This window comes from Natator depressus, chromosome 5 (assembly GCF_965152275.1).
Source record: "Natator depressus isolate rNatDep1 chromosome 5, rNatDep2.hap1, whole genome shotgun sequence".
In the NCBI taxonomy this organism is placed as follows: Eukaryota; Metazoa; Chordata; order Testudines; family Cheloniidae; genus Natator; species Natator depressus.
In genome coordinates, this window is record NC_134238.1 from 12,602,366 (window position 1) to 12,614,629 (window position 12,264).

The window sequence follows — 12,264 nt, forward strand, 5'->3', positions numbered from 1 at the left end:
AATTCACTGGATCCCCCTTGTCCATGTGTTAGCAGCAGCTTTCAGTTCTGTTTGATCATACTGTGCTGTAGATTTCTATACAAGAGCTAGCAATGATAGATAAACCCAAGTTTGAATCCATGCTCTGCCTGATTTGGAGCAGTGACCTGAACCCAGGTGTGTTCAAATAGCTGCTCCAAATTATGCAGATCAGTGGTTTGAGGGGTTTTGTGCGGCTCTGGTGAGTGCCCTAACCACTGGGCTATTAGCTATTATGGGGCAGATGTCTGTTGAGAGTGCGTGTATGTGTGAGAGAGAGAAAAAGGCTGACCTGACTTAGGTGCCTAACTCAAAGAGGGAGTTTGGGGCTGTGAATCCTGAGAGCGGTGGGTGTTTCCCTCTGGCCTGGAGTTAGGCACCTAACTACCTTTGAGGGATGGTGCTTAGATGCTGCACCTCTCCTTGGAATTATTACTGGCTAGTTTAGGCAGCTCCCCACTCAGTGTGTTGGCTTCTGTGAATCCCTTTTTTAGGAACCTAACTCTCCCCATAAAATGCAGGGGGAGGCTGGGCACTTAACTTGGAGCTGTAAATACTACTGGCTGGCAGGGCACCTGAGTCCCTTTGTGGATCTAGTGTCTTCTGTCTCCATTTTTAGGAACAAGCAGTTTATAAAAATCCATTTCTCTTGAATTCAGAGGGAAGAAGTCTTGTAGATTTGAAAACGCCGGCTACTCACAACAATGGAATATAGACAGCCAGGCACAGTGGAAGGGAAACACTTAACAAAGCGAACACACCTTAACTTCTGTCCTCTTCTCCTGTATATTAAACTCATGAATTTATTTTAGCAAGGAAAATGAGTTCGCTTGGTTCCCTTTCAGCTGGTGAGTGCGTATAGAGTGCCGAGTGCAGGCTCATGTCCTACAGGTATGTTTTGGATTATCTTGGCTGGTCAGTCTTGACTAGTTTTCTTTAATATTCTCCCTTTTCAAGTTCACCTATATTAATATTTTTAAATGGAGGTTTTTTACTCTAAATTCTTGCTTGCTTATGCTGGAAAAGGACTGTTTTTTTTTTTTTTTTTTTTCAAGAATGCAGAGGTGTTTCACATACCCTCTCTTCTGAGTCTTGGATGGTTTGTATACACAGTCTGAGGGCTTAATAGAAATAGTTTATTTTTTAACCTCATTTGTTTATGCAAAACCAGTTGAAGCAGAGCTTTAGTTTCATCCTTTCATCTCATGTTTCTGTAACCATATTGGTTGGAAAGGATGGAGTGTCCAACCTTTTAGGATTGCTGCTGGGCCTGAGTTATGAATTAACTGGCTAAACAGCCAAGTCCACTCCCCAAAAATGTTCCTTAGGTAGAATGGTGTGCTATTGAATCAGCTTTAGGAGAGCATTTTTCTAAGGACCATTTATATAAAGAAGTACAGTATCCAGAAGGTGGTGGTATAGTGGTGTGAAAAAGGCTAGACACTCTAGAGCAGCCCAGGTTTCAAATTCAAGCAAAGATGACTCCGCCATCTTGAGTTAAACCGAGTGCCATGCAGTCTTCTGTTGTTTTATGTATATGGATATGCCTGGCACCTTCCACGAGCAGATAAAAAGATGTGGTGTTGGAGCTTGCAGAGTAAATCAGATCAAGAGCTCAGTAAAAATGACAGACTGTGGTGGGTGGGAAGGAAAACGTCCGTACTTGCACACCTGTCTTGAGGGAGGCTAGTATTTCCAGCAGAGAAAGGACCAATTGAATTGATTTAGTTTTGCTTGTTTTCCTTTGGTTACTTAGATATTTTTGTTGTTGAACATTTATATAAAACTTGAATTCAGTGTTAGATTATCATTGATGGGCTTCACTGAAGGAGTAAAGAAGGGTTTTGAATGGAGACGGTGGCCTATTGGTACTAAAGGGGAGGGAGGAAGTTCCAAGCATAAAAGATGGCATGAAAATCATGAAGACCTATATGTGGGTCTTTTGGATTAGATCTTAAAATTGGAGGGCATTAAAGGTCTCACAATTCTCTTTGTAAGAGTAGGAATTTGCTTCAGTGTCCTTGGCCAAAGCTTCCTCTCTTTGCTTTACTGTGCAGTAGTGCATCCCTGCACTTCAGAGGTGGCTGTAATTACATGTGGTGGAAGTATTTAGACTGTGTGCGAGCTTGTATACCTAAACATACTTGGGGATCTTTCAGTCTGCTACATAAACGTAAAATATATAGGCAGCAATAATTTTAGGCTGAGATAATGAGAATATAAACTTTCATCATATTCTTTAGAACGCTCTCGGCAGTGAGGAATAACTAGCGCAAGGCCTGGGCCTGTCCCAGAAACACCCCGAGGCCCTACCTCTCCACGAAAGGCGGACCAGGTGTGGGCAGGCTCCACCCAGCAGGATCCAAGTGTGGAGGGGCTTAGTGTTTGGGAGGATCCAGATGTGGGGTGAGAGGATTCTGTGTGGGGCAGTCCGGGTGTGGGCAGCTCAGTGGGGGTCTGGGTGCTGGGGCAATGGGATTCTGTAGGGGGGGTCTGGGTGATGGTGGTTGGGCCTCAGCAGGGAAGTTGGGGGATGGGGCTTGGCAGGGGGGTCTAGGTGTGGGGGGCTCCGCAGCAGGGGGCTCAGCAGCGGGGTCTGGGTGCTAGGGGATTTGGGCTTGGTGGAGTGGGGGATGGGTGCAGTTGGTTGGGGGTCGAGGTGTAGGGGGTTCGGGCTTATTGGGGTGGGAGTTGGGGTTCAGGGGGCTCAGCAGGGGTGATCTGGGTGCTTGGGGCTTGGTGGGGTGGGGGTCTGGGTGCAGTGGGTTGGGGGTTGAGGTGCGGGGGTCCTGTTGGAGGGTCGAGGTGTGGGGGTTCCGGCTTATTGTTGTGGGGGTTGGGATTCAGGGGGCTCATCAGGGGTGGTCTGGATGCAGGAGGTCGGGCTCAGGAGCGGGGATTTGAGTGGAGAGGGTCTCTGGATGCAGGGGGTGAGGCTCAGCGGGATGGGGGTTTGGGTGTGGGAGGTTCGGTGCGTGGGGTTCTAGGTGCATGAGGATCTGTGTACGGGGGCATCCAGATGCACAGGGGTTGGGCATATGGGGGAGCAGCTCCCTGTCCAGTAGCTCCTCCCCCCATGGCTGAGGAGTGATGGGGGCAGGAAGTGGGGGTGGGGGGCCTGCAGAGATTCCTGCAGGGGAGGTTTCTGGGGGTGGATTTGACTTGGTCTTGGCTGCTCCTTGCAGGGGAAGAGAAAATCCCATCTCTCCCCCCCTCCCAGCAGGGACTAGCAGCTGAACCCGATGCAGGGTAGGAGCCACTGGCCGAGGCATCCATAGTCCCTACAGTGATTTACTTCTCTGTTGGCTACTCCAGGTGCCCGAAATGGTGCACATGCGCTGCTGGGGAGGGGCGCACAACTGCTCTTGCGGCTTGCCTTTGCTTCCCCCATCAGAAAGTCATTTTTCTGTGGGGAAGCAAAGAAATCTGCAGGGGACATGAATTCTGCATGTGCGCAGTCGTGCACATTTTCCCCAGGAGTAATAGAGCAGTAGACTGAGAATCATGGCCTCTTGGTTTTATTCTTTATTCTGTCACTGTCTTGGTGTGGTGTTTGGACAACTTTTTGTGCTTCAATTTACCCATATGTAAAATGGAAACAGTAATACATGTATTATGGAGATCTTGTGTGGTGTAATTGGATTTCGGAAGCTCTTTAAGAGAACCTGATTAAAGGTTAGAAAGAAATGCTTAGTATTATTATGCCTGCAGTTAATGCATTGAGGCAGAACCCTTGAGTTTCGCAGTCCTTCTGGACCAATGCCTAAATTGTTCACAAGATGCACTTTAATTCAAATAAAGGTGCACTGTTTGACAGTGTGTAAATTAATATTGCATAAGTTTTTATTTCTTAAGTAGAAGTCAAAATGAGCCTATGAGTTGATTGCTGTGAAAATACTTTCTTCATAAAGATCATGTTAGATATTTAGGGGTATCTGACAGTGCTGTTTTAAAGAACTGTTTTCTTAATCTTCAGGCAAACATTTGTTCACTAAGAAAAAGGACAAAATTGTTTTGGCTGAATGGAATTCTTGGACATTGTGTAATTAAATATCCGTTTGAGCCTTTGATGTTTTACAGACTAGTTTTCAGTGCAGTGGTTTTCTGATTTAAGTTGCCTGCTTGGCTTTCTCTTAAGGTTACCTTGAGAACTTATGCAGCATGTTTCCAGGAAAGGGTGGGAGTATTTCAGCATCATCTTTTTGCTTTTCTTTCCTCTTTATATTTCTCAAGTAGAACTAAAGTAATATTTCTTAAGATTTGTTTTTCCTTAGCTTCTCCCATTGACATAGCTACCGCCTCGCAGGGATGTAGATTACGCTGACGGGAGAATGTCTCCCGTCGTTGTAGGAGCGTCTTCACTTAAGCGCTACAGTGGCACAGCTGCAGTACTATATGTGAAGACATGCTCTAAGGCACCAGTCCTCATGCTTCTAGCTGGAGCATCTTTTTTTTCTGTGAAGCAGCAGTGTGCAGATGTTGATTTCAGAATGGAATCTTTAAAATCACCAATCTGCAAGGGGCATGTAGTGGTGTGATTTCTGGGGTCTAGCGGTGATATGGTGGTAGCAAAATCTTCATGTTCTTCAGTTCAGGGGCAGAGGTGGAAGAATATACACATACGCCTGCAAAGATCAGGCAGCAGAATTTTCACACCTCTGCCTGAGATCATCCCCAGGGACATAACATTTCTTTGATCCCAGTGAGAGGAAAATGGGGAAAGTTATGGTGCTCAAGAAAGAGTATCATGAAATCCAAAATTTCCATAAACACGATTACAAGATCACCAGCATGCTTTGGGATTTACAGTGTATTACCGTGTGTGCAGGTAAATAGTGGAGAAGCAGCAGGCATCTGTATCAACGGAGCTGAAGCATGACTGCTGAACATCATCAACCATTTGCCCTGTTGACTTCTGTATCCTATGTTAATCTCAAGTTCCCAGAGCTTCCCCTGGCCCAGGCATATACTGGTTCCCTTCTGACTCCCTAGCTCAGAAGGAAAGGAAATCATGGACTTGATCTCCACAAAGTTTTCTTGGGCCCTTAATTCCCATATGGTATAACTTCTCTAGTTATAGCACTGGAGAAAACTAATGTAGACAAAGCTTGGATGGACTCAAGGTTAAAAATGCTTGAGCCCACATGAGTCTTGTCTACTCTACTGCTTTAACCAGTGTTACCAACAGAGAACTGCACCCATAGCGAATTACAGACAAAAAAAATCTAATGTAGACAATGCCTTGGGATCCATTCCCTGGTATAATACTATTTTTGACCTAGGACAAGTCACTTAAACTCTCTGTGCCTCTGTTTTTCCATCTGTATAACCGGTATATTACTTAATAATAATGAGATTTGCAAGTGAAGTACATGAAAGTATTCTAGTTTTAGGATGCTTTTACATCTCAGTATATTCGCTTTCCTCATTATAAGTTTTTTTTTTCTTTTCTGATGTACAGTAACACCCCGCTTAACGTCCTCTCGCTTAATGTTGTTTCGATCTTACGTCCCTTCTCAGTTACAGAATATGCTCCATTTAAAGTTGTGCAGTGCATCACTGTAATGTTGTTTGGCTGCCTGCTTTGTCCACAGCTGGCAGCCCTCCACCAGCTCCCCTACACCACCCCCCACAGTGCCTCCCGCCCGCCGGCAGACCCCACGGATTAGCGCCTTCTCCTTCCTCCCCCCGCCTCCTGCGCGCGGCAATCAGCTGGCCTGCGGCATTCGGGGGGAGGAGCGAGGACTCGGTGTGCCTTCCCCCTTCCTCCCCTGCCTCCTGCCCATGGCAATCAGCTGGCTTGCGGTGTTCAGGAGGCAGGGGAGGGAGGGGGAGCCTGCACGCTGTGTCCTCGCTCCTCCCTCCTGAACACACCACAAGCCAGCTGATTGCTGTGGGCAGGAGGGAGGGGGGAGGAGCGAGGATGTGGTGTGCGGAGTAAAGGGGGAGGGGAGAGAAGAGGCGGGTTAAAGGTGGGGGCTTGGGAGAAGGGGTTGAGCCCCCCGCCCCTGGTGCTTGCAAAGTAGGGGAAGCTGCCGCTGCTGCTGCGCAGTGTGCCTCTCCTAGCCTACAGTACCTTCAGCCTCCTTGCTTGTCTCATTGTCTCCAGTGCAAGTGGGCTGTGCCTGTGTGGGGTAAGGCGGGGGCACCTCCCAACTATAGTCCTGTACTGTATGACAAAAAATTTCCCTGGAAATTAACCCCCCCTATTTACATTCAATCTTATGGAAAAATTGGATTCGCTTAACATTGTTTCACTTAAAGTCACATTTTTCAGAAACATAACTACAAAGTTAGTGAGGAGTTACTGTAGTCTGTTGTAACATTTGAAAAGAGGCAGAGAAAGTGGGTCTTATGCAGTTATATATTGTCTATAAGAATTCTCTTTAGAAATTAACAGCTTCAGAAGGACCTTCTATTTTGTTTCAAACTAGTTTTGCTCATTTCAAGTACTGTCAGATGCTCTTGCTCTATATACGTCACCATGCTTGCTTCTTTAGCATTTGTAATTGTGATTCCTTCTTAGCAGTTTCCACTTTCTCATTTAGCAAACCTTGATTTGTCATACTTGTGTTTTTCATGGTGCCCAACACTAATACGGCAAGTTTATTTCCTTGTTGAAGTAGCCAATACAATTAATAAATGTCAGCACAACGCTGTGAAAGTTTTGTTAATTTAAACTTTCCTTCCTTCGCTGGTCTGTCTGAAGTACATTTATGACCCACCATAACTGTAGTGCCTGACACTCATGACACTTAGGGAGGAGTGAAATATATTTAAAAAAAAAAATCTCAAGATTCAAGATTATTCAGGGGATTGGTAACAGAATCTAGACCTTTTCCCAGCACCCTCTGGGTTAAGGAAGTACTATTATTCCCATTTTACAGAGAGAAACTGAGTAACAGAAGTACCCAACGTCTCATAGGAAGTCTGTAATGGAGCAGGGAATTGAACCTGGATCTCCTGAGTCTAGATTAGCACCTTCCCCATTAGACCATCCTTCCTATGGGGATGGAGAAGGATTGTGTCCCTAGCCTCTGTTTGCCAGAAGCTGGGAATGGGTGACAGATGGATTGTTTGATGATTACCTGTTCTGTTCATTCCCTCTGGGGCACATGGCATTGGCCTCTGTAGGAAGACAGGATACTGGGCTAGCTGGACCTTTGGTCTGACCCAGTATGGCTATTCTTATGTTATACAAGTACTCATTGTCTTTTTCTAGATCCTACAGAAATAGAGCCTTTAAAAAGCCCTCCCACAAATTAGAACATAGCACTGCATATTTTTCAATATAATGAATGTTGACAGTAGTAACTATTAAATTACTTTGTTTAGAACATACCAATTTTTAGGCCTGAACAAAGTGTCCCTTTTAATTTACATATAAGTGGGAATGATAATTGAAAGATTTTTGCGTGGTTTTACGGTATGTTGAAGTCAAAATTAAAATGTGGATGGAAGGAGATCTATGATAAAGGTGAAAGAATTAATGCTATTTTTATTTATAATACTTTGGAGGTGCTCAGACACTACAAAGGTTGGGGACCTATAAGTTAGCAGCTTTCTAGACAGCTTGATTTTAACATTTAAGATGGAAAAGTGCTGATCAAACTATAACGTGAAGTAAAAGATGCGATTGAAACTGTGTGTGGATAGAAAGTGTTTCTTGTCAGAAGCTGTACCATCTTATGCTGTTCCCTTGACAGATCTTATCAGCAAAACCAGGTCAGGATGGGTCAATACTCATATCCGAGACCTTCAAGGAGCACCTAAATGTTGTATGAAGTATTGTTAGTACTTCACTGTAAATGAACCATCAATGCCACTTCTCTCTGGGCTGGTACTAAACCAGTGCCTCAGCAGATTTAGTGCTACTGGAAGTGGACTGCTAACACGCATTGGGTTCCCACTGGCATGGAAACTGAACTATGTTGTCACCCCTAAAGGTGGCCTCCCCAGGTAGAGGACTTCAGGATTTTTGGGTTTCAGTATGTCACTTTTTACCAATACTGAAGTTTCCTTTAAAGTGTATTAAAAATTACTTCTAGATAAAAGTTCAAAATCTGCTTATATTGTATTAATTTAAACCTTCCAAAGTAAGAGTTTAGAAACTGCAGTCGTTTTTATTTCTGATCTGTTGTGATAACTAGCGCAGATTGAAGTGTATTTTATACAATGATAGTGCCATCTTTCATTAAGAGGGAAAGCATTAAGCATGTCAGTGTAACAGACGGAGTTAACCAGGAAAAGGCAGAAGCTAAAGAAAAGTACCACAGCCACAGTTGTAATGTACCTTAATAGCTTTAACTAAATAAAGAAGTGGCCTCACTGCGTGAAATTGTGGACATGACCAAAAAACTAGAAGTGATTCTGCTATTTGAGTAAATTGTCATTACTGTTCTGTTCTTATGCAGGTTGCTTTGCTGTTGAAAACCTAATCTAGTTCCCCCAGTCCTCTAGACTCCATGCTTTGAGACAAGGAGGAGCTTGGAATTCTGAAATGAAGATGGAGGCAGTGGGAAAAGTAGAAGAACGCATTGACTCAGAAGTCTCACCAAAACTCTCTGAAAAACAAGAGGCAGCTCCTGGTGAAGATGGACCTATAGAACTAGACACGTGTGCTCAGAAAGATGGTGTGCCCATTGTAGCAGATTCTATGGTGCTCTCCTCAATGCCGTGCTTACTGATGGAACTGAGACGGGACTCCTCGGAGTCTCAGTTAGCATCAACAGAGAGTGATAAGCCAACAGCAGGCCAAATTTATGAGAGTGACTCTTCTAATCACTGCATGCTTTCCCCTTCTTCCAGTGGGCATTTGGCTGATTCAGATACGCTGTCTTCCGCAGAAGAGAATGAGCCCTGTCAGGCTGAAGCTCCTGTAGAGGGAGACCCTTCTGGAGTTTCTGGGGCTGCAGCTGGGAGAAAATCCAGACGGTCCAGGTCTGAAAGTGAAACATCAACTATGGCTGCCAAGAAAAATCGACAGTCTAGTGATAAGCAGAATGGACGAGTCACCAAGGTAAAAGGTCATCGGAGCCAAAAGCACAAAGAAAGAATCCGGTTATTAAGACAAAAACGGGAGGCAGCTGCTCGCAAGAAATACAATCTGCTGCAGGACAGCAGTACCAGTGATAGTGACCTGACCTGTGACTCAAGCACGAGTTCATCAGAAGATGAAGAAGAGGTTTCAGGGAGCAGCAAGACAATCACGGCAGAGATACCAGGTAGAGGATGTTTTTTAAACTGAACTGTAAAGCGCCTGACATCGTTTCTCAGCTGTCATGCTAAATTAGATGAGTGACACTTGAGAAAAACCAGGAGAACTGCAGCTCTGTGTAAATTTGAAGACTGCAGTGTATTAACAAGACATGGCAAATTTTAAACTCTGTTCTGAGGTTTTCAGTTTGCTTTTGCACAACAGCAAATTGTACAGGTAAATTGTAGAAGGGACTATCTTGGAATTTTCAGATTTTTCTTTGTAAACCTATATGAACTCTTATCAGTGCTGGTTAGATGGTAATAATCATAACAGCCTATTTAGCCAATACATTATTATAAGTGGGCATCCGCACTTTAATATATTACAATAGCACCTCTGCATCTGTGTTTGGAAAAAATATGGCATATCTATTGCCCATTTTACCATAAGGCCCCATTCTCCAGTGTTGCACTTATGCTGTGCTTTCCAGCTCTACATTTCAAATAAGTAGTTTACTTAACCTTTTTGTTCATTACATTCATGCAAATTGCAGCTGGCCACTTACTTTAGGGCATAAATAAAATTATTTGTACGTGCCCCAAATTGTCCCCACTCCTGGTGTCTCAAAATTTTAGGAGTAAGCCAATTCCATCCTTCTCTGTTACATGAATCTATAATTTTTATATTTCTGAATTCTCTGTTATATCCATGTTGACAAGCTGGGTGCAGCAAATTATTGGGGCATTCTCATGATTTTTATAGCAGAAGAAATAACTTCTTAAAGTTTCTCATCTGGTGAGTCTTCATTATTTAATTGGTGCAAACACCATGGTCAGGATTATGTGTGAACTATTTTTCCAATATACTATACCTCAAAACCTTCATCGTATAGCAACTTTAAAAAATAAAATAAAATTTAAAATAAAGTTTTTGGTTTGCCAGTCTTTCCTGGGTGGATCTGCCTTTCCCCCTTTCTGCTAACTAAAGAGGATGTTTGGGGGATAAACTGCATGCTAAATAACAGCATATTTCTGTAGTTTAAAGGAAGATTTAAAGGAAAATGGCAGTCTTAATAACTTTGACAGCTAAAATGAATGAATATATAAAAAAGATGAATTTACCTACGATTTTACAAATAGCTGTAACTGTTTCAGCTTAGTTTAATAATGGTGAATGGTGCTGGTCTGTCTGTTTGAAAACTGCTATTTTGCTTATACTCTGTAAGGCTGCATCTCTTTGCTAGGATGTAGATTGAACACAGGAAATGCAGTTTATCATTGGAAGGTATGGGAAAGGTACAGACTTCCATAATTATGTGGTTAGTTCTGTTCTTTTTGTTTTTTTAAAAAAAGAGGTTTGTTTAATAGTGGTTCAGTAGCTATATTTACCAGTTAAAATAGTACAATGTAACTGATAACTTTGACAGTCACTTGTCTCATTATTTATTATTTTTAGAGTGCCCTCAGCACTTGGGGCCTGATTCAAAGCCCATTGAAGGCTCCCATTGACTTCAGTGGGCTTTGGATCAGGTCCTTCAGAACAAATAAATAGACCAGGCCAGTTTTTCAAAGGTATTTAGCTCCCTAAAGTTGCAGATAAGCCGTAGTGGGGTTTTCAGAAGCACCTACACACCTAGCTCTCATTGATTGCAATGGAAGTCAGGTGCCTAGGAATTTTTGAAAACCTCACTAGACACCTGGCTGCATCTTTAGGTGCCTACATACCTTTGTAAATCTGGCCCTCAGTCCTGGCCCTGAAGAGCTTGCACTGGAAGGGCCTGATCCGGTGCCCACTGAAATCGATAGAAAGACTCTCATTGACTTCAGTGGACATTGCATCAAGGCCTAATTTTACATGTGACACAAGGAGTGAGCACACAAAACACTTGGGGACAGCATTGACCTGCATATCTTCTTTCATACCCCAGGTGTTCTGATGGACTCTAAACAGTGGGTTTCTCTTTGACGGTTCTCTTTTTTTTTTTTTAAGTGATGTTTAAGACATACTTCATCTTTTTAATGAATCCTTGCTAATTCTTTCACATTTCAGTTACCCTTTAAATGAGAAGGGTTGTGAGAGAAATGATCTAGAACGCATCCTATTGCTCTGTGTAGGCTAGTGAAAATTAATAGATTTAATAGGTGTACTTGAGCCTTGAATCTGACCTGAGTTTCTAGCTCTCCCATTGTAGATGGATCGCTAATGATCTGGCCTGGCTACTTTTACTTAAAATAAATATTTAATTCTGCTTGATCCTTCTTTGAATTGGGTGAACTGGTTGTGTTAAAGTCATAATTATTTGACTTAATAGAGAGCATTGAGAAAGCATAGCGAGTTGACATTAAAAAGAAAAGGCGGACTTGTGGCACCTTAGAGACTAACAAATTTAAATTTGAGACTAAAATAAATTTTAGTCTCTAAGGTGCCACAAGTCCTCCTTTTTCTTTTTGCGGATACAGACTAACACGGCTGCTACTCTGAAACCAAGTTGACATTGTGTTGTGAATAGGACCCTCGAAAGACTTAAATGAAAGACCACTCAGACGCTAGTACAGGGTGGCCCAAAGTGCAGCCTGAAGGCCAAGTTCAGCCATATTTACCCCTATTGGTGATAAAAGGGTGATAAACTGCAGGCTTAATTGCTCCTGAACTTCAGTAACGAGAAACTGCTCTGCATCTATCAAGGGATATATAAGAACGAGCAAATGTGTTCACTTATTTTGAAAAATTCTGTACCTCTTTATGCAAATGACTTATGACACTAACAAGAAGCCAATGTAACCCTCAGTGTCATAAAGCTTGGATGCTCTTGCACTAATGAGTTAGTTTCAAGATTGGTTCAGCAGCTTACCATAGATGTTGTTTTGCAGACATGTCTAGCATAAGCATGAAAAATAGCTACGCCAGCAAAGATGCTCCAAGATTATAACTTTGCTATAGGTGTTTTTTTAGCACAGATACATAGAGATGCTGTAAAAAAGAATAAAATATTCCTGCTGTCATCTTCTGTCAAAATGTGTAAAATTATTTTAGTTATATGGGAAAAA

The 12,264-nt window shown here is 42.9% G+C and overlaps 1 protein-coding gene across 2 annotated transcripts in view; it reads left to right on the plus strand.

Moving 5' to 3' along the window:
• Positions 1-12,264, plus strand: part of ARK2N (arkadia (RNF111) N-terminal like PKA signaling regulator 2N) — a 74,309-nt gene that overhangs the window by 12,676 nt on the left and 49,369 nt on the right. For both annotated transcript variants that reach the window (XM_074952313.1, XM_074952312.1), the window contains exon 2: positions 8,433-9,242. In XM_074952313.1, coding sequence (XP_074808414.1) covers positions 8,519-9,242 — 724 coding nt within the window. In that variant the 5' untranslated portion in view covers positions 8,433-8,518. The remainder of the gene's footprint in view (positions 1-8,432; positions 9,243-12,264) is intronic.